Raw genomic sequence first — 24,281 nt, forward strand, 5'->3', positions numbered from 1 at the left:
GAATACAGTCATTTGTATTCCAGTAATGTTTGTGATTTTGTAGACAAATTCCATGTGGGAGGATGTGCACTGCCTCTCCAGGCTTCAGAAAACCCTCTGAATTGAGAGAGTTTAAAGGGGTGAAGATCACGGATTTAATTATATGCAATATTCAGTATCATGGGAGTGTCAGAGAACAGATCCCCATGGATACTGAGGCCCATGTATTGTTTAAGAGATTTATACACCCCCCTTAGATTAAAACCTCAGAAAGCAGCTTACAAGGTTTACATTGTATGAAATGACCCATGCAGCACAATTTATTGTATGTTTTCTTAGAAATGAGTCCCACTTACACACTAGTAAGCATTTCTAAGATTGTAAAAAATGGCAATTGCTTTTAGGATTTGGGCAAAAATCTTACATTTCATTGTAGAAATCAAAATCTTACTTGCCATTTCAACTTAAATCAGTGTGGACCCTCCAGGCCAAGCAAGGCTTACCTTGAAACTTGCTTTTTAGTTTAGTTTTAGTTTAGTTTTTAGTTTAGTTTAGTTATCGGTCCTAATCTTGGAACATGTAAATACTAGTAAACAATCAAGCTTTCCTAGCAAATTCAAAGTGGCAAAATCACCTTAAGGCAATGCAGCATTAAGCAATCCTCAGTCATTGCTATGATTACCTGGTGGATGTAAAATTTGCACAGCAAACAGGCATCAATTTCCTATGATTGAAGCAGTACCTTTTTAAGCCACCATACTTGGTGTAGTCATTAGTGTAGCTGAGTGGACATGTGTGTAACAGCCATGATATCATCCCACTTCCTTTTTGCACCCCACATGGATCCAGTCATGGCTGTGAACTGGCCATGAAGTACCAAAACCAACCCCTGCTTATCGTGGTTGATGGAGAGTAAGACTTCCTGAAAAGCTTCGGCCCTGCACCTGTTTTAGAAATTGTACTCTTCCTAAAACTGTTATTAAACACACTTGTATTGACTACTACTTGTAGGGCTATACTGACAGTTATAGCCCTACAATTTTGACTTAAAATTCAACCACATCTACCATTATTAGAAATGGTACATACAACTTTTAAATGACAGGATTCCAAATTTGGAGCACATTGGTTTGTTTTGCAGTTATTGTTGGTTCTGGGATATAACTAATAGGACATGGAAAAGGAATTGCCTTCATTATTTTCTAATGTGGTAGGTTTCACTGACTCACAGTGCAAGTCGTTGACATCTCATATAATACCAAAGACTGGTAATGTGCACACTTAATATGTACATTTTAATTTGTTAAAATAAATGGTCAACATAAGGTCCTTTAATCAGTTGACCATGCTACTACCTAATCTCTTAGCTTTTCAAAGTTATACATTTACTATTTGAAAATAGTTTGAGTTTGGAACTTCCCGTAGCAGTGAGAGTTTATTTTTTGCAAACTGTGAAAAATCAACACTATGGTAAAAGTACTGCTGCATGTTGGTCTTCCATGAGATGACACTAACATTTGCTTTGGATGGAAATGTGATTTAAGCCATATCTGCCCAATGTTGCATATACACAACAGGGACCAAATGTATATTCCTGTGGGCCGAGCAAAAATGGATTAAAGGATAATACTGTGACACTCTCATAGCTGCAATGTTTTTATCAAAAGTTTTCTGAACTTCTCCTGTTTTACATAGTGTATTGGACCATGGATTAAGGAGCACAGTACATGCCCAACATGTCGTCGTCACGTTCTGCTGCCTGAAGATTACCCTGAGCTTTCTGGACGACACAGAGATACTTAAATTTTGTTATAAAATATAAATTAGCAGGAGTACACAATTCAAATTACTTAGAACCATGCGAATGAAATGTTTGTAGCTTGCTTGTTCTGCTTATGGAGTATTGCATATAAGAGGCTGTAATAATCCCTTCAGGGCTCATGAAAAGGAGACAATATCTTGCAAATACTACAGTCTGCCATTCTTCTTCACCCCTTATGTCTATAAATCATAACACTAGCAGGAAAAAAATTTGAAAGCTGCTAGTATGTTACATAAGTAATCTTGGTTGCATCCCAGCAAAACTGGTAGCAAACTTCAAAGTTTATCTAATAGATGTTATTTTCTTGTATTAAAAAGTTGTATTAAATGTTTTAATTATGACAAATCTACTCTTGATTTCTGTGAACACAACTTAGTGTTGCTTATGAATTAGGATCCTGGACAAGCTACATAGGCACAGGTGTCAATACTGTTTGATAAATTGGGACTCTGGTTCCTATACCCTGTGATAAATGACATTCAGATATTACATGAATGCAGAACAGCTGGGAAATTCCAACTGACATATAGTGCTGGATCCAAAGAACTGTGAACCAAAGGAGATTAGCCATAAATGCTTGATCTGCAAAGACACCTAACTGGAAGTGCATTTTTTATTCAACCCATGCTGTCAGAGTGCTTGCACTGACAGTGCATTAAAACTCCCACAGCAAGTTGGTTCTTGTTCCCTTCAATATATACAAGTTTTTTTTAAATCCTGTTTCAGCTAGTTAAGTTTTTTAAGTTGTCACTCTGAAATCATAGTTCCTGTATCAAAACTTCCACAAATAGAAAGCACTTCTTGTAGACCTCTGTGGCCCATAGTCTTGTCCCCATGACCCTCCAGAGCAGATTTGGGAGAACAATGCAGTTCGTAGGGCAAGGAAATTCACTTGACTAAGCTTCTGCTTGTTATCCTTGGGAAACAATCCAGTGACTACTATTTTAAAGATCATGTTTTTAGCATTTCAGATTACAGATATGACTGTCATGATCTTCCTAAATTAAACCGATTAATCCAGTCCACCATGGGACTGCAGAGGGCTCTTAAGACACAAAAGCCTTGTTTTCTTCTGTTTTGGTGGCAGCAAAAGATGTATGTGACTGGTTCATTGGAATCCCAATACTATTATTGACCTTTCATAATTTCTACTCTTGCCAAGAGTTTAATAACTGTAGAACTAATGGATGGCACCCTAACTAGCACTTCTGTTAGGGCTAGTTAGGATGCAGTTCTATTAAGCAGCCTGCTGTCTGGACTTATGCTGCTCTTTGCATATTATCAAATTATCTACCAGCTACTAACACTTCAATAAAAACTTCTGTAATTTACTTATGTATTCTACTGCCAATTTACATATTATGAGCAAATAAATTGTACATGGTACCAACTGTCTTCTGAATTTTTTTATACATGCCAATTCTTCAAAGCTTTTACTAACTCATGTTTGTGGTGAGCAGGACCACTGTCAGTATATGGCACCTGCTGTGGGCGCCTGGGGCGGCTGTCACCAGGTCTGAAACCCCTTTAAAATCCTTGAGTTTTTTAGAGCTCTGTTGCATCACAGGTGTAAGAGTGGGAAGGAGGAGAGGCAGAGGTGGCTATGGATCATGACTCTTATTTTTCTTTTATGCCTTTGTGCCTTAGGAGGGCAGCAAGTGAAAGATCTTTCCCTTTTAGGACATAATTTCTAAGTGACATTGACACAAGGCACTTGAGACCTTTTCAGTCAAGAGAGATGTTTTGTTCTGGAAAAACAAAACAGCCATCATTTATATTTTGATTAAACACCTCCAGAAACTTAGTTGTCAGGCACACTTCTTCAGATACAGTAAACCAAGTATATTCCCCCCCCCCCCAAAAAAAAACACCACCATAGAAGGTTCATTTGTTATCTACTCATTATTAATTTTATGTTAAAGTGATGGGTATGTAAAGTTAAAGGGTATTGAGAACAAAACGGCTAGTATTATAATGCCGTTGTACAAATCTATGCTAAGGCCACACCTGGAGTATTGTGTCCAGTTCTGGTCGCCGCATCTCAAAAAAGACATAGTGGAAATGGAAAAGGTGCAAAAGAGCGACTAAGATGATTGCGGGGCTGGGGCACCTTCCTTATGAGGAAAGGCTACGGCGTTTGGGCCTCTTCAGCCTAGAAAAGAGACGCCTGAGGGGGGACATGATTGAGACATACAAAATTATGCAGGGAATGGACAGAGTGGATAGGGAGATGCTCTTTACACTCTCACATAATACCAGAACCAGGGGACATCCACTAAAATTGAGTGTTGGGTGGGTTAGGACAGACAGAAGAAAATATTTCTTTACTCAGCGTGTGGTTGGTCTGTGGAACTCCTTGCCACAGGATGTGGTGCTGGTGTCTAGCCTAGACACCTTTAAAAAGGGATTGGACAAGTTTCTGGAGGAAAAATCCATTATGGGGTACAAGCCATGATGTGTATGCGGAACTTCCTGATTTTAGAAATGGGTTATGTCAGAATGCCAGATGCAGGGGAGGGCACCAGGATGAGGTCTCTTGTTATCTGGTGTGCTCCCTGGGGCATTTGGTGGGCTGCTGTGAGATACAGGAAGCTGGACTAGATGGGCCTGTGGCCTGATCCAGTGTGGCTGTTCTTATGTTCTTATGATGGACATGTCAAAATATTCTCCAAAGGAAGTTATTGTCAAATATTCAAATTAAGGTTTTTTACTTTTCTACACCATTTAATTTTTCAAAAGCCATTCTTACCACTTTAGTTGTTAGAAGTAGGACTGTTGCTTTTAGATAAGACTTATCAACACCTGCAAAACCAATAGTCTTCTGTAGCACAAGATCATGGATGGAAAAGGGCTTTTGGTCCAAATGCCATATTGCTAAACAAGCACTTCTTTGATAGTTAGGGCATCCTACTATGCCAATATATATATATGCATCTTATAGCAAGATGTCTGGTCACCACTGTGTCTTGGCAAAAGCAGAGCCAGCTCTTCCACATCATCTGATCCATATCAGTAAGAAGAGATTTAATTTGATTTTCACTGGATACTGACCTCATGAGATTATAGTTTCAGTTTACAATATCTGATCACCATTCAAAAGGTCTTAGTTTTACTGCCACAGGATTTGAATATACAGCAGAAGGTAGTGATCGTATTTCTTAATCTCTTCAGTGCCACAGTACACTGGACTCCCACTGATGGGAAGCATCTGGTTCCATGGATAGTCCTCAAACAGTTCTAATTAATCACATCCTGCAGAGTTTCAGTGGAAAATTCTCTGTGATGAGGTGATCATCTTGCAAGAGTACAACAATGTTGACTTCAAATTCTAGAAGCAAAGCACATAGTAAATTACCAGTTGTGTGTCAAGGGCTCCAGCAATAAGAATCTTTCAAACCAAGTCAGCATGGTAGAGTGGTTGAGAGTGTCAGACTATGAGCAGGAAGATCTGGAGAAACTCAGTCTGTACCCTCCAACCTAACCTACTGCACCAGATTGCTGAAAGGATGAAGAGGGATAATATAAAACACCCCTTCCTAGGATTCACAGAGGAAGGGCAAATATGCTACCATGGTCACCTAACTGCACAGCAACAGGGATCAATACCATTCCTTAGGGTCCATGACTAGATCTTCAATTTGTTGTCTTGTCTATGCGAGATATCAAGCCTGCCTCCACGTTTTGGTCCTGGATAATGGCATTTTTATTACGATTATAACAGTATTTATATACTGCTTTTCAACAGAAAGTTCATAAAGTGATTTACAGAGAAAAATGGCATGTCAGTAAACCCATCTCTTCAAGCACTGGCAGGATAGAAGTGCCCCTCCTCTTTGGCTATGCAGCCTTGGGGACTGCTCAACTTACTTTATCACACCCATATGACTGAAATAGTCATATGAGACCCTAGTTGGTTCTCTCCTCTTTAGGGAAGTTTGCAGTTAATTAGGAAGGATCACACCATACGAAAGTGGCTGGGAAATGCCTCAAGGTCTCTCCTATTACCCATCAGCAAACATCCAGGACAGACCTTGGCAGTAGTAGGATTAGCAAATGGGGCACATCTAGATATTGCTTGCTAGCATAGCAAAGCACAAGATAATTCATGTCAAAGTAGAGATCATGTTCTAAATTATTCCAAACAACCTGGCAAGATACATTACTTATATGCCTAGTAGTCTCTCCTACTTGCAAAAGGGGGGGGGGGCACATCACTACTGTGAGTTTAGGAAGCCAAAATTTTTAGAAGACTTCATTCTTTTGGTGGTAGCTCTCTGAAACTCCCTTGAGAGATTCACTGTTGCTTTAGCTTTATTGGAACACTGAATGCAGCAAGGTGACTTGCTACCAATTACTTTCTAGATCAGTGATTTTCAATCTTTTTCATCTCATGGCACACACGGGCAAGTCACTGAAATTGTGAAGGCACACCATCAGATTTTTGACAATTGATAAGACACACCACACTGCCAGTGGGGGGGCTCACATCCCCCATTGGCCCTATTAATAAATGACCTTTTCCCAAATCCCTGTGGCACACCTGTGGACCACTCATGGCACACCAGTGTGCCCACAGCACAGTGGTTGAAAACAGCTGTTCTAGATCCTTGAAAAATAGTTAGCAACTAACAAGCTAAATAAATTGAACCCTTTGTTTTGAACTATTTGTTCCTAGCAAAGCAACATAGATTCCTCCTTACCAACTTTGAAGTTTGTAGTCTCCAGCGTAGGACAGGTGAATAGTCTGGGGAATACCATGTAGATTGGAATAGGAAGATTTCTGCAAACATCTCCATCAGCAATCTGAATATTCTGAATCTCAGTGGCATCTCTGGCATAACCTTCAGCACACCCTTTGTAAAAGTGGAATAAAAAGTGGTACTGAAGTTACAATGTATGCCAGTGCAATGTTTGCTGCTTCCTATTAGAACATTTCTGAACAACAACTACTTCCAAATAGAAATGAATGTAACAAACTAGTATATTATCAATATATTAACACATTTAACCCACCTTTCCCTTGCCAAGGCAAAACACCCAAGGTACCTTACAAATTGTTTCAGAAAAACATACAACAGCAAAGCATACTATAAATAAGTACAGTCAGGGTCAGCAATTCCAACAAGCAGTATGAACCTCTTCTATCCTCTTTAAATGGTCCCGCTGTGTTCTGCGAGACACTGTCGAGATTGAGATTTTAATTGTGGTTAAAGATGTGGCCTCTTTTCTTAGTAAAATATATACATTTTCTTTATCCCAGGATCAGGATGAATATATGAGAAAAGAAGCAGCTTTGGAAGGTATAAAAACATGCTTCCCACCTCATGATTTTCTATTTAAAAAATTGGCACTCATGATTCTGTAGATCAGTGATTTTCAACCTTTCATCTCATGGCACATTGACAAGGCACTAAAATTGTCAAGGCACACCATCAGGTTTTTGACAACTGACAAAGCACACCATGCTGCCAGTGGGGGCTCACATCCCCATTGGCCCTACTAATAAGTGATCTTCCCCCAAATTCCTGCGGCACACCTATGGAACACTCGCAGCACACTAGTGTGCCATGACACAGTGGTTGAAAATAGCTGCTGTAGAGATGACAAGCTTAAACCTTAGCCAAGGCACATTTGCTTACTTGCAAGAAAACAGTATAACTTAGTATAACTAAGTATACTATTACTAAGTATACTAGTATACTTAGTATAACTGAGAAAACTAAGTATAACTTAGTTTTGCTTCCATAGCCTCAGTACATTCATCAGTTTGGAGGGATGGACTTTCTTCTTGGATATTTTTGAGAGTTGCATTCATTGGATCAGGGCTATTCTGGTGACACTGGGATTCCTCTCAGCCTGCTAAGGACTAAGGCACATTTGTCCACTGGTGAGCAATATGCGTAGTGTGGCACATTTGTCTACTCATGAGAAATATGCGTAGTGTGGTTCAGTTTCACTTTCCATAGGGGCTCAATGCATTTCCTAGTCTGCTATCATCTTGTCAGTTGCAGCTTCATCAAGTGGGTCAAGACCAGTTTGAGAAACCCTGATTTAAATTACTCTCACCAAGTTAGCTTGGAACTCCATCTGAAGCATCCCCCCCTGCCCCGGAAATTACTGAGCAAAGTGGCCAGAAAGCCCACAAATGTACACAACACAATTCTAACCACTTAAGAAGTTACTCTGGTTTTTCCTTGACAAGTAGAACAAACTTAGCAATGATGCCAAAGATAAGCTGCATAAATACCTACCACAGGTCTCCACTCGTACTAACTGGAGTTCAACGCTCTTAATTGCAGCTTCCGAGTTCAAAACCACCAGCTCCCCGGTTAGTGGCTGTGTTATGATGCAGTTTGTTGAATTGAGATGGCCTCTGATGAGAAATTTGGGGAGTGATGCCCTCTAAATGCAAAATGAAGTAGGGAGAAGCTGTGGTTAAACACTGAAAAAAAGACTCCCAATTCTCTATACTAGTGCTTCTCAAACTATCAGTCAGGACCCACTAGGTGGGTTGTGAGCCAATTTCAGATGGGTACCTCATGACTGATTGCATCAGCTCCCAGCCACACTTTCCCATTCACTTACATTGCAGGTACTTAGTCACTGTGACTCGGCATTTTTACATATTTTTCATTGGTTACATGGAGTCACATGGGTACAGAGAGATACATACATTCATTTACATGGGCTTACATTTAAAGGCCCAGACATCAAGGCCTTGCCCTATTCAGACAACAAAATATTCCTGACAAGCCAGGCTCAGACTGAGCTGTACAGCTCAAAAAATGCAACACCCTGTTTCACAGAAAAACCAGAAGTGAGGTTTTTCATGCCTTAAAAGGCTTTGGGAGATCCGGGGAAGCCCTGGAAGGAAACTGTGAAACCAGAAGTTGCGTTTTTTGAGCTGTATAGCTCGGTCTGAGCCCAGCAGAAACCAGGGATGGATGTTCCCAGCCTCTGCTGAGCTTAGACTCCCCTCTGGAATGGGTGCACGCAGGGGTTCACGTGCTGGGGGGCCCAACCTGCTGATAACTGAATCCATGGATATGGGGACCCCCTTGATGCTACCATGGTATGCAATTGCATTCGTTACAGCTCTGTACTTTTAACAGACTACAATGTATATGCTTTCAACAAACATAGTCAATGAGGCTTACTCCCTGGTAAGTGTGGATAGAATTGCAGCCTTTGGGATGTTTGGGAAACTTTTTAAACAGATGAGCAGCTGCATGGGAGGTTTAGGAGGGTTCTTTATTTTAATAAATTTTTAAACTTATATTGTAAATTCTCAATTTACTAATTAAATTAATTTGATTTTGTTGTACGGGGCATTAAAAAATTTCCTGCTTGATGATGTCACTTATGACCATGACATCGCTTCCAGGTTAATGACAACACTTCTGGTGGTTTCTGACAGATTGTCATTCTAAAAAGTGGGTCCCAGTGCCAAGAAGTTTGAGAACCACTGCTCTATACAGTATTGCTTTTAAAAAGCTTAAATAAAAGGACAGTAGTCCTAAGACCTCCCAGATCTGTATAATCATTTTAATCCAAACTCTGGCTACAGGTCTCCCAACATGGCTAAATGAAGATTCCATCCTAAATTACCTACTCAGATTTCCAATGCCCTGAACCCATCAAATACATATGTTTTGTTTCAACTTACCTCTTTGACATTCTGTAGAGTTTCAGGCGTAATAGTAAAGTCTACTGGGCTTGGGGTTGGTTTACCTTTCTGAGGCTGCAAGTAAAAAGTGCAGGTCTGTAAGTCTCAAATTCCAATCAATTACAGCCTTTCTTAATTTGACTTCTGTATTAAGAATCAAGGAAACTATTCCAAATCTTAATTAGATGGAAATCTTGGAAGAAAAAAGTCATGATGAACAAACAACTTCTACCACTAGATATGTACTTTAACAGGACTTTAATCCAGCGCAAGATTAGGGCCTGAAGTGACTTAGCTGGGGGCAAGAGGGAAGTCTTCCTCTTACTCCTAGGTAAGCCACCACAGCCCCAATGAGTCTCCTCAGGCTTGCGCCACCTCTGGAGGTGGCATAAGTCTGAGGAGAGCAGAGCACCTTGCAGCCACTCCATGCTGCTTGGGGAACGGGGTTGGGAATCAGCATAACAGCCAGGTCCCAGCCCTGCCTCCTGCCCACCCCAGGACCACCCGCGCTCTCCCGCTGCCCCAGAACGCCTCTCTCTCATCTCCTTCCCACCACCCCAGACCCCTGCATTGGCCAAGCTCTGCCAACACAACTCCCCCTCCCCAAGTTGGCATGAAGACTGGATGCAGGCTCTGCAGGCCAGCGCGCATCCTTGCGCTGGCCCAGCTGACTGCCGAGGAGGTGCAAATGTGCTTCATGGCACATTTGCGACCTTCCTGGGCTGATGCAAGGGATTTGCAGTGGCCCAAGGCACATTCAGGATTGCACACTCAATTGCTTTAATACAGGATACAGGTTTTGACTCAAGCAAGGGCTTTAAACCATAAAGTAACATTAGCTTGTCTTTGATACAGTTTGTCAGGACTAGAAGAGAAGCAAGAAGTACTAGCCAGAATATTCTAAGCTAAAGACACCAGGCAGAAGAGGGGCATCCAGGAAAAAACCCTCTCCCAAGACAGTATTGAACCCCTGGGGTTCTTATTTAAAAAATCGAGACCACAATAGCACCCACAAGCTATCAGACATAACAAACTACTGATTTACCTAGGCAGGCATGGTGTCTAAATGTTATTAAATTATTAAATTTCCAAAAGAAAAGGAACAAATGGGGAAGGGGGTAAAAAGGACAAGTAAAGTAATAAAAAATGCCTGAACTTAAAAACTTGCTGACATGAGGTGCTGGGAGGCTACTTGTTGAGCAAAGCACACAAAAATCCCCAACAAAACCAGTAAGGCTTGCAGGATGGTTTGGAGTGGGGGGGAAATTCCCCAAATGCATCAAGCTAGAAATACAGTCCCTATTGCTAGCTACAAAGATTGTCCTAGGAATTCTGGCCCCTGCACTTCCTGGAGATGTCCTGGAGTGAGGTTGCCAGGAACTAACACTTAGATATCATGGCAGAACAAGCAAGGATCCCTGTGCAAACATACTATGCACTGAACATAGGTTTGATGATGTCATTAGGTTAGCTGATTGGAGTCCACCTAGCCAAGCCCTTTACCTAGACGGATACATTTGGCCAGTCAGTAGGTGCATGACCATCTCAGTGCAAGACTTGGCTGCTCTAGTCAAAAAGGACCTCCAATTCACAAAAATCACATAGTTGTGGGATAATGATGTTTAAAATTTTTAAAAAGCCAAGAACATGCCACGACAGCTTTTTAGGCTGCCAAGTCAGCATAGAACTTCTGGGAGAATTAGATGTGTTCAAAAATAAGTAAAAATAGGCAAAAATGAGGGGAGGAGACGGGCATTCATCACACCCTTCATTTTCAAAAGCGGTTTGCCACAAATGCAGCATTGTTCAGGGGAAAAAATTAGTCGAGTCCCTTTGGGCTCAAATAATTTGTCTCATAGGTCTTTGCATCCTTCCGACTGACCAAGACACTCCTAATGAAAGTCGATGAACCCCAGCTATTTAATTACTACTTCCTGGCAATTCCTCACATACAAGTTAAGGGGGCCCCCATATCCATGGATTCACTTATCTGCGGATAAGTGGATTCACTTATCGGACCCACAGGGGGCCCCATGCATCCCCCATGTGCCTCTGGTCCTGTCCCCTCGCCTCTGGAGGGTCCTCTGAGCCCAGCAGAGGCCAGACATCCATCCATGGCCTTTGCCAGGCTCAGACTGAACCTGACAGTGTAAAAAATGCTACTTCTGTTTTCTCTCCTTATAAGGCATTAAAAACATCACTTCTGGTTTCACTGAGAAACCGGAAATAGCGCTTTTCCACTGTGACTCAGTCTAAGCGTGACAGAGGCTGCGGACATCTTCCGCGACCTCTGCCAGGCTCAGAGGACCCTCTGGAGGCGAGGCAAGCTCCCCTTGGCTCCAGAGGGTGGGGGCGAGTGGTCATTCATATCCACAGTTTCATTTAACCACAGTGGGGTTCTGGAATGGAACCTTCCTGGATACAGGGGGAGGGTTGTACTGTTGACTGCAACTATATATATTGAAAAAAAATGATGTTTTAAGAGGATATTAGATCTTCCAGAGACTGAGTTTCCCATAAAATAGGACCTCAATTATATGCTTCTTTAGGGCAGGGGTGCTCAAACATTTTGGCAGGAGAGCCGCATCATCTCTTTGACACTGTGTTGGGGGCCAAAGAAAAAAACCAATTAATTTGCATTTCAAATTTGAATAAATTTACATAAATGAATATATTACAGATGAAACTTATATGAACAAATAAATTTTACTGAACTTTATAATACAAATACACATGAGAAGTATAATATAGGTAAAACACATGAGAACTATGAACTTTGAGCACTATGAACTAAGAACATTGAGCAATATAAACTATGAACTTTGAGCACTATGAACTTTCAATGAGAGTGGTGGAGCTGTTGTCTTGATCTCAATAGTTCATTGTAATCTGGTACTAGTTTGGAGGAGCCAATGATCAGTAATGACTTCAAATGCTCATTAGTTAATGTGCACCTGTATTTTGATTTTACATATTTCATTCTTGAAAATGTCTGCTCGCAGAGGTATGTTGTCCCAAAAATAGAGAGAGATCCATGAGTAAATTCTTTCAAATTTGGGAATTTCTCAGGCTGCAGAGATTTATAGAATTGTGCCAGGTCTCCTTCCTTGTGCCTTGCTCTCAGCAGATCATTTGAATGAAATTCAATTATTTCTATTTGGAACTGACCTGGCAGTCTGTCCACATCACAGTCAAAGGGATTCTGAAACATTTTTATTTCCTCTGCGTGAGCATCCAGGTCAGAGAAGCGTTCTGTGAATTGTTTGTGCAGCTCCCTGACTTTTTCTGCAGCAAATGGTGATGGAAATGCTGCTCCACTCTCAGCACACAATTTTGCACAGGTGGGTAAGTGCTCCAAGTTCTGGTGCTGTACATTCCTTCCAAGGAGCAGCAATCTGGACCTGAATGTCTTCACAAGTGAGAAGACATCACTGATTAGATTGTATTCTCTTTGCATACTGATATTGAGTTGGTTCACGTGGGATATCAAATCAACAAAAAAAGCCAGTCTCATAAGCCAGTCAGTGTTATATAGGACTGGTACATGGTGATTCTTCTGTAGCAGAAATAATTTTATTTCCTCTCTGAGCTGGAAAAAGTACGAGAGGACCTTCCCGCAACTGAGCCATCTGACTGCTGTATAGAAGGGCAAGTCTATGATCTCTGAATCAGTCTCCTTCAGGAACTCACAAAATTGATGACGAATCAGTCCATGAGATCTTATGTAATTGATAGTATCTACTGCAGGTTTCAGAACACAAGTCATGTCCACATATTTTACACACAGTACTTGCTGATGGATGACACAATGCAGAAACATGGGCTTTGATAGTCCACTACTCTCCACTCTTGTTATTTGTCCAACCAACCCTTTCTTCACCCCATACATGTTCTTCCCTCCATCAATTGTCACACATTTCAGCTTACTCCAGTCCAGTTTTGTATTCTAATAAAGACTTTTCTAATTCTTTGAAGATGTCTTCCCCAGTTGTTGTGCCATGCATGCTGTGCACTGATGCCAATTCTTAAGTCACATTAAATTTGCTGTTGACACCACGGAAGAACACCAGAAGCTGTGAGGTGTCACACACACCTGTAGACTCGTCAAGAGCCAGAGAGTATACCTGAAACTGGCGTGCCTTGTCTACAGTTTGATGGACAATGTTGTTTCCAATATCTTCTAATCTTCGGGTTAGTACTTCGTGACAGAGTCACCATGTTGAAAACACTTTCATAACTGGGGTTATCTCTTCCACCGTATCCATTGCACAGCCTTTGATTAGTTCTGCATCTGTGAACGACTTTCCTCTTCTAGACAATCTGCATGTCACCTTGTAACTGGCCTTGGTCACAGCTTCATTCTCTGTTCTCCTGTGCGCGAACACAGCACGCTGTGACTCCAAATTTCGTTTGAGTTGCTCTAGTTTCTCAGAACGCTGTGCTCCTATGTACTGCGAGTATGTCCTCTCACGCTTGGTCTCATAGTGGCGGCGCAGATTGTATTCCTTGAGAACAGCAACGTTCTCTTTGCAGATAAGGTACAGGGCTTTCTCATTGCAGTGCGTGAAAAAGTACTTGGTGCCCCATTCTGGGTTGAAAAGACGGCCCTCATTGTCCACTTTTCTCCTCTTTCTATCCATACCTGAGGGAAGTAATGAGACAATAGTATTAGTAATGTCACTGATGTGTGTGTGCTTTCTCTTTCTCACTCTCTCTCTCTCTCTCTCTCTCTCTCTCTCTCTCACACACACACACACACACACACACACCACAAGAACCTACCTCTTGGCCAGGAAAAAGCATACAGACAAAGCCCAAAATACATGGAGACATAAGCAGACTCTGAGGCAGGATTCCCCCACAGATATAACTGGTTCAGAAACAGGCAGGATGTGCCCTGAAGCACACACCTTTTGGCAAGGAAGAAAAAACAAAAAAGTCAAGGAACACATGGAAATATCAGTGACAAAATAGTGGAGCTAAATACACATTTTGCTGCACCAAACCCCACCCCAAAAGGAAGAGGAGAATTTAAAAAAAATTATAAAAGCAGATATATCTGAGGGACGAAATGGAAAACACCAGAGTGGGGTGTTGCCCACCGCACATGGCCACAGCAAGAGAGCAAGCATTTTAAAAATCAGAGGCAGAACAAAGCAGGGCAGGTGTGCATCTTTTTACCCAAGAAAGGGGGGGCAGAGGAGGGGAACCACAGGAAAAATTCCACAACGGAGCAAGCACATATTTTGGCCGGGAAGCTTGCAGGCAGCAGTAAAAAAGGAATGAAGTTTTTTTAAATAGAGACTTACTCTTTGCTTCGCACCAAAGTTATTTAGGGAGGGAGCTCTGTAGGTGAGGGTGGTGGCTGCTGCTGTTGCTTCTGTGGTGGTGCTCGCCAGCTCTCCCTGGCACGTGCTGCTGCTGCTGTGCAGTGGCGGTGGAGCAGTCTCTTGCCCACTCTCCCAGGTACCTGCTGCTGCCATGCAGTGGTGGCGGAGCAGTCTCTCGCCCGCTCTCCACGGTACCTGCTATTGCTGTGCGGCGGCAGCTTCGCTCGCCCACTCTCGCTTGTGCTTTGCTGGCGATGCATCTGCTTGCCTGCTTGCACATCCGCCCAACCTCCATCGTGGAGGTGCCGACACAGGTGCTCTGTCTCTCCCTGCTGCTTCAGGCTCTGCGTGTTGCCCGGGAGCCTGGCAGGGAAAGACTAGCCCAGCATGTGGGCACACAAGGGCTTTCAGCAATAAGGTAACGCGAGAGCTGCAAGTCTCACGTTACTTTAAGGCTATAAAAGGCCCTGCGCAGATGCTGGGCTGGTCTTTCCCTCGCTGCTGGCAGCAAGGGAAAGACACACTGGGAGCTCGCACGCTGGGTCAGCGCAGACCACGGTGATTCTTCCACGGGCCATGTGCCCATTGGAGGCATATGACCCACTTGGGGGCCAGATGGGGACCCACCGTGGGTCGCAAGTGGCCCGCGGGCCGGGATTTGGGCACCCCTGCTCTAGGGTATTACATGTATATAGGTCGTTTCTGCCCAACACTGCATATACACAACAGGGATCACATGTGCACACCTGTGAGCTAGGCAAAAATGGGTTAAGCAGTATTCTCAGAACTGCCCAAACAGTACCAAGTAAATATGCAGACACACAAATCTGAGAGAGATACTCAAACCTCTCATGAACCAACTTACTGGTGAATGGACAATAAATTCGCACGTCTTCGTCAAATCCTTGGCCAGGAGAGAACGCCGCATGTCACATCGAAGTGTATACTATGCAAAAGAAAGACATTTTCTTCTATTTTCAAACAGGAAAAGAGTGCATACTTCTAAGGCATACCTACAGTGCAGTTCCTACTGTGCCAATAAGGCATTCTACACAAGAACCAGATCTTTCTGAAGACCCATCACAGCTCACGCAAAATAGGGGTGGCCAGCCTTTCAACTTGAGAGCTCCTGAAGTTTTAACAATTGTGTAGAGGAGGGAATTTCAGCAGACACAGCTTGTTATCCAAGAGACACCAACAAGCTACACCTGCTGAAATTCCCTCTTCTGCACAATTGTTGAAGGTCCAGGAGCTCTCAAGTTGAAAGTCTGACCACACTGATGTATTAATGTACTTTTTACATGTTTTACATTTGTTTTATGTCATCATGGGACTCATGATGTCTATTCGCAACGTGCATTGTAAACACTTGTAGTTTACAGCAGTCATACGCACAAGATTCAGTGTGTTTACAATATCTGTAGTTCAATCAATTTTAATTTTAATGGCTTGCCAATTGAGAGAAATCTTTTGGGCGATGTTTCTGCAACCAGCACTTTTCGGACACATTTAAGCACTCATACACCCCATTAACAGAAGAGCGCTAAACATATGCAGTGGAACTTAAGTGCTTAGAACTAGCAAGGTCGAGGCTTGAAACAGTTAAAAGTGGTGTTTCAGTTCAATATCAAGAAAATGTCAAACAATGTTTTCTTCTTATATTCTTGCATTAAAGGTTATATGCTGTGATGGCCTGCTTTTCTCTATTTCTGGACAGCTTCTGTGCTGGTTCACAGCAACCTAAAAGCTGCTGGGACATGGTAGGTAGCCTTTGTTCCTTTGCTTGACAATACCATTCACAAGACAGCCATGTTTTGATGTGGATTTGGTCCTCCTTCACATCTGGCATAGTCAAGCCTCTTGCTAAGATTGGTATGCACTTACTATTGGAAAGCCAGAACTGTATGTTAAGGTAAAGGTATGGGATGAAATGGCCAGGTGAGCCTTACTCCTCCAATCAGGTAATTTGATGACATCAAATCTAGGTTATTTAAATTCCAAGCACAGAATGAGCATGAGTGCCACTTAAATCATATGTGATATGTCTGCTTCTGCACAGAGCGGTTTCCAGTGTTTGGCATCAAGACTGAGGCATTCTTTTCTAATACATTTATGATCTTTTAAGCCTACAGCCCATATCAAAAGCAATGTTTGCATGCTCCCTGCAAAGAGGATAGATTTGCCAACTGAAAGCCTTACCTGGATATTGACAAAAACTCCATGGTAAGTTTCATAGAGAACTTTATTTCCTCTCACTTGAAGTGGAAACTCAAAAGGAATTTCTGTTTTACCACTGGGCAGTTTTCCAGGTTTTACCATTTCTACAGTACTATTAATAAGCTGGATAGGCTGCAAAAAACAAAACATGAGAAAGTTTGAGAGAAATCCAGCTGCTCCTAAGCATCTGAAAACATACATCTGTGTGATCTTCAAGAAATTAGAGAATTTTTTGTGGGAGACAGTGTGCACACCTGCACAGTGTAACAGCAGCAGCAGCCAATCCCATTTATCCTTGCTTCCACTTCCTTTTTCATCCCTCTTGTGTTGATTTTAGCCTGTGAGTCTCTGTGAGTTAGAGACCCATCTTCTCATTACTGCTAAACTGCTATGCACTCAACTGATACTATATAAACAATCCTTTTGTAAGCCAACTGACTTTTAGTTTTTAACCCTAACATTTTTTCTGCTCCACTCGCTTTTTGTTTGATTTTTTTAAACAAGCTCTTTGAACTGAAGTGTGAAATATACTCTGAAACAGTATTCCAAGTGTCTCTCCCCTATTGCCCCATATCTCTGTAGGCTCTGCATATAACTCTATTTGTATTCGAGAATTCAAATATTTACATAACCTATTCTGATATCCAAACTGCAAACCACTGGTGGCTTGTAGACACTGAGCATGCACAATAGCTCTGTATACAGGAACAGACAGGTACATGGGGTAGTGCTTCAAAAAAAGCCGGAGATGGGCCCGACTGAGACACCCAGAGAAAGTTTTTTCTAATGGCTTCCTCAGTAAACACAACAAGGAACCTTGAATGGATTCAGTGTTGCTATGCATGGCTATATTTTCATGTTTGCTTTTCAACAATTTAAGAATTGCTTAACACAAAGAAAATGATAAAATGCCCACTCTAGTATTTGCATATCAACTGGGAAGTTGATGTTTACTCAGTTCCCAAGAATACTCAAGGGCCACTCACAATGTTGTGGTAACAACTTCCTCAGCTTTTGGACTGGTCAGACATTGCATTTGCTAGCACACAATAAAAAAATCCTGAGCCAGTTAGCAAGTTAAGCATTTCTCCTTTAAGGAGAAGCATTTTATTAATTGGCAGCACACCTTACTGCTGCTTTGCTTTAAAAGGCTGTCCATTCTAGTCCCGGGAGTGGGGGAGAGGTCTTGAAAACTGCTCAGCCAGGATCATACTACAAGTTGCAGTGAAAATATCTCATTTTAAGACAGGAGTTCTATACTTGATGGTTGCAAGAAAACCGTGAACTTAACAGAAGCACAGAAATCAGGAGTAGGGTGATGTTTCTCTGCACAGCTCCAGATCCCGCCCCCCATTCTTCTCTCTAATCACCTACTATGACCCATACATCAAAATTCTGCCTTGCCAGCCCCTGTCAGATAAAATAACCTGAGATAGCCCTCTTGCAAATTCTCTCAACAACTAGAGTAACATGCAATTGCCTGCAAAGTTACAATTTCCAATGCACTGGAAATCTCTGGTTACAGCTATACTGACCTGGCAATTTGCTGATTAAGATGAAGTTTTTAATGTTTAATGATGGGTAGCAATAAGAGCCTTTTTCCAGAACAATTTCCCTAACACCCTAAACTAGAAATTCCCAAACAGTGAGCCGTAGCTCCCTGGGGAACTGCGAAAACCAGCCAGAGGAACCACAGAATCCTTGCAAAATACCCGCCACCCTGTACAATATACAGGACTGTATCCCTAATGGGATACAGCCATGGCCACTGGTCCAGTATGTCAAGGGAACAGCCAGTCAAAGAAGTTTGAGAACTACTGCCCTAAACTAACTGGGAACCAAATCAGAATGTTCACTTGACCTAATTCAGTAAGCCAAACTGAAAAGAAAAAAGTACACCTGGCTGCAGTCCTACACCTACATACCTGGGATGAAGCCCCACTGAATAAAATACATTCAAAGCTTTACTTCTCAAAAGATGCACTTCAGAAGTAGAAAAACATAAAAGCAGACATCAACAACTCCATCTGGTGATTAGTCTGGGTATCAAAACTACCAGATTAAAAAAGCAAATAACAGAAATTTTCCTTCAGTAGTCTGGCTGTAGATAAACAGGCTTAAAGCTTTCTATCGCCAAGATGTTTATGATTTGTACCTTAACAGAATTGTAGAAGGCTTCAAACACACCAACACTTTTAGCACTGAGTTGAAGGTTGACAGATCCTTCCATTGTTAGGGAGATTCCCTGGTGCTGGACAGAATCTTTACTTGTTATGACCACCACTCCAGTGAGAACTTCCTAAGAGGAAGAAAAGTCCACAAGGAATCAAACTGCATCTCCCCCTGTTCCTTGGAGTTCAGTGGCAATCAAAATTGGTTATTACTAAAAAGCATAATACACCAAGACAATAAAAAAAATGATAGGAAGAGGAAGGCTTCAGCATATATCACTTACACTGTCTATTCCAACTCCACCTATTATGCAATGCACTTTGTATATAGCTAAATAATTAGTAAGAGTCCTTGTTAACTGCACTATCATTTCATTCATGAGGTTCTTCCTATATATCACTTTGTTGTAATATGCTTTGGGATTCTTCAGGATGAAAGGTGCTATAAATGAAACACTGCTAGCAGGGTTTGTGTCACTGCAATGACAGATCCTAAAAAAAGCAAGCCCATGTATTAATGAGATCATGATTCATAATTAAGGAGATTTATTTCCAACTTTCGTAACTGTGCCAAGGGATTCCCTGTAAAAAATTTATAATGTGTTTTGACAACGGCACCGAGGACACCAAACAGGTTTTTTGAAGTTCTGTTCCCAGACTGCTCAGCTAGAAGTCACTCTAAAAAAGCGTCACAAATAATTATTTCATACCACACACACACTTCAGGATCTCTTCTTGCTGCCATATCTTGGTTGCCATATCTCAGATACTGCAGAGAGAAAGTCTTCTCTGTACTTATTCTTACAGTATGAGATTTTAAGTCTGAAAAGAAAAAACTCTGCACAGACTCTATAGTGCGAGTACAGGTGGGGCCTTGGTATCCACAAGGGACCCATTCTCAGACCCCTCGCTGATACTAAAAATCACAGATAATCAAATCTGTGATTTCCTGCCCCTTTCTCCCTCCAAACGGGACAGAGCTGTGCTCTGGTCCCCTCCGGAGGGCTTTCTGAAGCCTGCAGAGGCTGCGTGCGTCCGCCTGCTGCCCCTGAGGGCTTCAGAATGGCCCAAAAATGTGAAAAAAACACCACTTCCAATTTCCCTTGGGAAACCAGAAGCAACGTTTTTCGCCCTTCCAGGCCATTCTGAAGCCTGCAAAGGCAGCAGGCAGATGTGCGCTGCTTCTGCAGGCTTAAGAAATCCCTCTGGAGAGGACCGGAACACAGTTCTGATCCCCTTCAGAGGGCTCGGGCAGAGCCGTGTCTGGCTCAATACGTGTCCCATGTTGAGCCAGATCCATGGATGAAAAATTCACAGATAAACAGGCTCTACCTGTATTAAACAGGCCAGTCTCAGAGGAAGAACTGCCCTGTCTCCCCTCTAGTTCCGAAAGCTAAGAGCTGCCTAAAGCTGAAAAGAATGAGAAAGCCACACAGCTTCATCCCCACAACAGAAAGCATTTGCATGGTGGCAGTTTGTATTGCAGGCCTACATCAACAACCCAATGCAGCCATGTTCAATGGCTCACACAATGTTCATTTCCCCTGTTGCTGCCTGCTAGGACTGCGAGAACAAGATTGAGCAGGCAGTTGACAAGCAACCTGGCAAACCACAAGCACCTATGGACCATAAGTTACTTCAGTCTGTTTCACTTGCTACAGGCAACCAGGTGAGTAGCTAATTACAAGCTAGTTCAGCTCTTAGATTTTTTTTCCTGTATTCCCTTTCTTCAAGAACAAAGATACAACACAGTGTGTGCTTTGCCCTCAATCCATTTTAAATGCAAACTGGAGCCTATTAGACTTTTCTGCAGCTCTCTATACCAGTGATTTCCAACCTTTTTCATCTTATGGCACACTGACAAGGTGCTAGAATTGCCAAGGCACATGTCATGAATATGTACATGTTAGGCCTAAGTTAGCATATGGAGCCTGAACCAAACTAAGTCAGTAACAGAGAAGTGGCTAGCAGTTCCTAGCTGCAAGAATGTGAGTAAACAAACAAAAAGATTTTTATCTCTCCTTTGCTGGCCAGAAAGGACAGACAACAAGAATTATAACTCATTGGAATGTAGCACCTTTGCAGATAGAAAGGCACCCTATCAAGCTGATGAAGTGCAGCTGTGGATCTCCAGTTGGGAGTGTAAGAACTAGGAGGACTAGCAACCAGACCCACTTCGAGAAGATTCTGTCCTCAAAAGTTTCTGATTGGACGGTCTAAATAATTATGAAGTCACCTCAGTACTATTAGCATAAGAAGTATAATAATGAGTGCCCAAGGGGTGTGTCCGGTTCCTTCTTGGACAGAGGTTTTGGGGTGCAACATCCTGCATGCTAGGAACTCCACTGTCCAACATGGGCATCTGGCCTCACAGGTAGCCTGGAGCTAAAAGATTTACAAGAGAAGCTGACCCAGGTGAGAGAGAGGGATTAACAGAGATAGCCAGTTAGCTTTATTATTTTATTGCTGATATGTTTCCTAGATGTTTATGTCTCTAGCATTTGCTGCCTTATGTAACTTATGTAATCTTATATACTTAATAAACTAAAATCTATTTTACTTAGTTGTTTCATTGTCTGTTGGGGACAAAGATTCAGAATCCTGCCTAGCCGTTCAGCAAGCTACCAAGTGCTCATTGAGGTCTAGTAACTTGAGGGCTGAAGCTTTAATTGGAGAAGGAGCTCAGTGCCTGCAAGGGATAGACTTAAACCTAGAGGGTCTCATTGTCTATGGACTGAGGCACTGGCACATACAGGGTGGTGGCAATACTAATGAACAGGGGGCCTTGAGGGCTTTAGGGTTTGAGAACCAAGAACTCTGAGCACCCCAAACCCCCCTAAGTTTGCGACAGCACACCATTCTGCTGGTTGGGGGCTCCAATCCCCCAATGGCCATACTAATAAATGACCTTCCCCACACTCCTCAGGCACACCTGCAGACCATCCGCAGCACACCAGTGTGCCATGGCACAGTGGTTGAAAATGGCTGCTCTATATGGTTGATGTGGAAGTATTGCTAATGCAGATGTTTGTAGGTTTCAAGACATTTCAATACAGGTCTCAAAAATTTATCTACATCTCTTAGTCACAGCAAGGTTTATTGAGTCATTTTATGAAGAGCCCCAATATTTCCGCCCCCACAATGATTTATATCCAAACACACCAATCTGAGTTGTCCTACCCATGCTGTGCACTTGTTGCATGTTTGAGCATCTTCATTTGTTGCCAACAGCATACCCAGTAACCTCACTAGGATGTCATGGCAAATATTTTCATATACAGCATTGCAACACTCCAGGCTCCAATAGTCCAGCTTAGTGTTCTCCAGCCTTAGGGTTGTGGCAACTTATGAAAATGAAGAAGTTTGAAAACCACCTGACTAGAGCACCACCAGGTTAAGGGGGGGTATTTGGTGTATGCTTTCTCGTACCAGAAGATGACCCAATCCTGCTCAGGTTCTTAGCAATTGCGCTAAACAAGGTTTTGCTAGTGCCAGACTTCATGGTCACTTTTTCTGCTCTCTCTAATATTTGGTTACAGTGAACAGTGCTGGGAGGACATAATGGGGCCGGTATAGGTGGCAACAGGGGTAGATGGTAGGGTCATGGAAGAGGATTGGATCAACAGTGGGATCCGTGCTCTCATTTTATTTATTTGGGTCATGGCACAAACAAACTCGAAGATCACTAGTCTAGCTTTCCCAGACCTCAGTAAACCTACATCTGGATGTAATGAAGACAGGGGCTCACATAATGCAACACTCCTCCAAGCCACCCTGTGATGGGGTGGGGGGAGATTTGGATACTGATGTCAGAGAGAAGAGTTTCTGCTTCATGTGCTGCAGTTCAACCTCATCATGACCCAGAATCCCAAAGGATATGGCCTGAAATCCTTGCCAGCACCATCAGGAGAGCTTTACCGCCTCGCCTGCTCTTCATGAGACCAGCATCTTGTACATCCAGTCATGTCATACACCTCCTCCAGGCAACTGTGGCCGCAATCACAGCAATACTTTCCTGAGAGTAAGCCCCACTGAACACAATGGGAGTTACTTCTGAGTAGACATGCATAGGATTGGACTGTAAGGCCACAATCCTAAACACACATACCTGGGAGTAACCCCCTTTATTATAATGGGTCTTACTTCTGAGTAGACAGGTGCTGGACTGGGCTGTAAGGCCACAATCCTATCCAGGCTTACCTGGGAGAAGGCCCCATTGACTATCACAGGATTTCTGAGGAGACAGGCACATGATTGGGCTGGAAGGCCACAGCCCTAACCACACTAACCCATGAGTAAGCCTCACTGACCCTAATGGGACTTACTTCTGAGTAGACAGGCGCAGGCCTGGGCTGGAAGGCCACCATCCTATCCACACCTACCTGGGAGTAAACCCCATTGACTGTAACAGGACTTACTTCAGGGTAGGTGTGCACAGGATTGGGGCGTCACGTGGCGATAAACAACCCCCATGAAGGGAGAGGAGCGCCCAGGAAGAGACAGGCGCTGTCGGTCAGCGGGACCCGGCACTGCAGCCCGCTCTCCCCACCCGGCAGGCGGCCTGGCTTCCCCCTGAGCCCCACGCGCAGCACCTCGCGGCGACCCTCACTCACCCCGCAGTGATACACCTTATTCGCCCGCTTGATCTTGACATCCAGCGCGGTCCCCATCGCGCCCCTCCCTCGCCCGAGTCGGATCACGTGACCTCCCACCCTGTGAGGCCACGTGGCCACGCCTACGTCCTTCCTAGGCGGGAAAGCCATTCGAGCTACGATTTCCGCCCCGCCCCTTTTCAGGACGTGCCCATAACGGTCACATCCGGGTTAGTGACGTGACGCCTGAAGGCGCCGTTTATTTTTAAACGAGATATTCCGCGTACGTCACCCCAATGGCAGGCGGCTCCAGGAATCCGTCTTTAGCCGGCGCCTTCTCCGCGGTTGCCTAGCAACAGCGCAGGAGGCGGCGCCGTGAGCTTTCCCCTGCCCATTCTCAGAAAGTGGAGGCCTGAGGGGGGGAGGACGTGCACATCGCGCCCCTCCCCGCCACCGAAGCCTGCCGGAGAGGAAGAAACTACGTTTCCCAGCATGCACCGGCGG

At 43.1% G+C, this 24,281-nt stretch overlaps 3 protein-coding genes across 6 annotated transcripts in view; 1 reads left to right on the forward strand and 2 right to left on the reverse strand.

Moving 5' to 3' along the window:
- The window catches only part of TTC3 (tetratricopeptide repeat domain 3), a 71,930-nt gene extending 68,743 nt beyond the window's left edge, over positions 1–3,187 (forward strand). For all 4 annotated transcript variants that reach the window (XM_066621170.1, XM_066621171.1, XM_066621172.1 and 1 more), the window contains exon 46: positions 1,675–3,187. In XM_066621170.1, coding sequence (XP_066477267.1) covers positions 1,675–1,782 — 108 coding nt within the window. In that variant the 3' untranslated portion in view covers positions 1,783–3,187. The remainder of the gene's footprint in view (positions 1–1,674) is intronic.
- Positions 272–23,912, reverse strand: VPS26C (VPS26 endosomal protein sorting factor C). Its single transcript, XM_066621175.1, has 8 exons — positions 23,799–23,912; positions 19,170–19,313; positions 16,997–17,146; positions 15,663–15,743; positions 9,468–9,542; positions 8,053–8,203; positions 6,502–6,654; positions 272–5,129 (listed from the first exon to the last, which is right to left on the reverse strand). Exons 1-8 carry the CDS (start codon positions 23,853–23,855, stop codon positions 5,047–5,049), a joined length of 894 nt encoding a protein of 297 aa, XP_066477272.1. The 5' UTR covers positions 23,856–23,912; the 3' UTR covers positions 272–5,046.
- LOC136646042 (EPM2A-interacting protein 1-like) lies at positions 13,352–14,460 on the reverse strand. The gene is made up of 2 exons (XM_066622591.1): positions 14,250–14,460; positions 13,352–14,109 (listed from the first exon to the last, which is right to left on the reverse strand). The coding sequence occupies exons 1-2, from the start codon at positions 14,290–14,292 to the stop codon at positions 13,679–13,681; spliced, it is 474 nt and encodes a 157-aa protein (XP_066478688.1). The 5' UTR covers positions 14,293–14,460; the 3' UTR covers positions 13,352–13,678.
- Positions 23,913–24,281: the final 369 nt, after the last annotated feature.

This window comes from Tiliqua scincoides, chromosome 3 (genome assembly GCF_035046505.1).
Source record: "Tiliqua scincoides isolate rTilSci1 chromosome 3, rTilSci1.hap2, whole genome shotgun sequence".
NCBI classification, from domain to species: Eukaryota; Metazoa; Chordata; class Lepidosauria; order Squamata; family Scincidae; genus Tiliqua; species Tiliqua scincoides.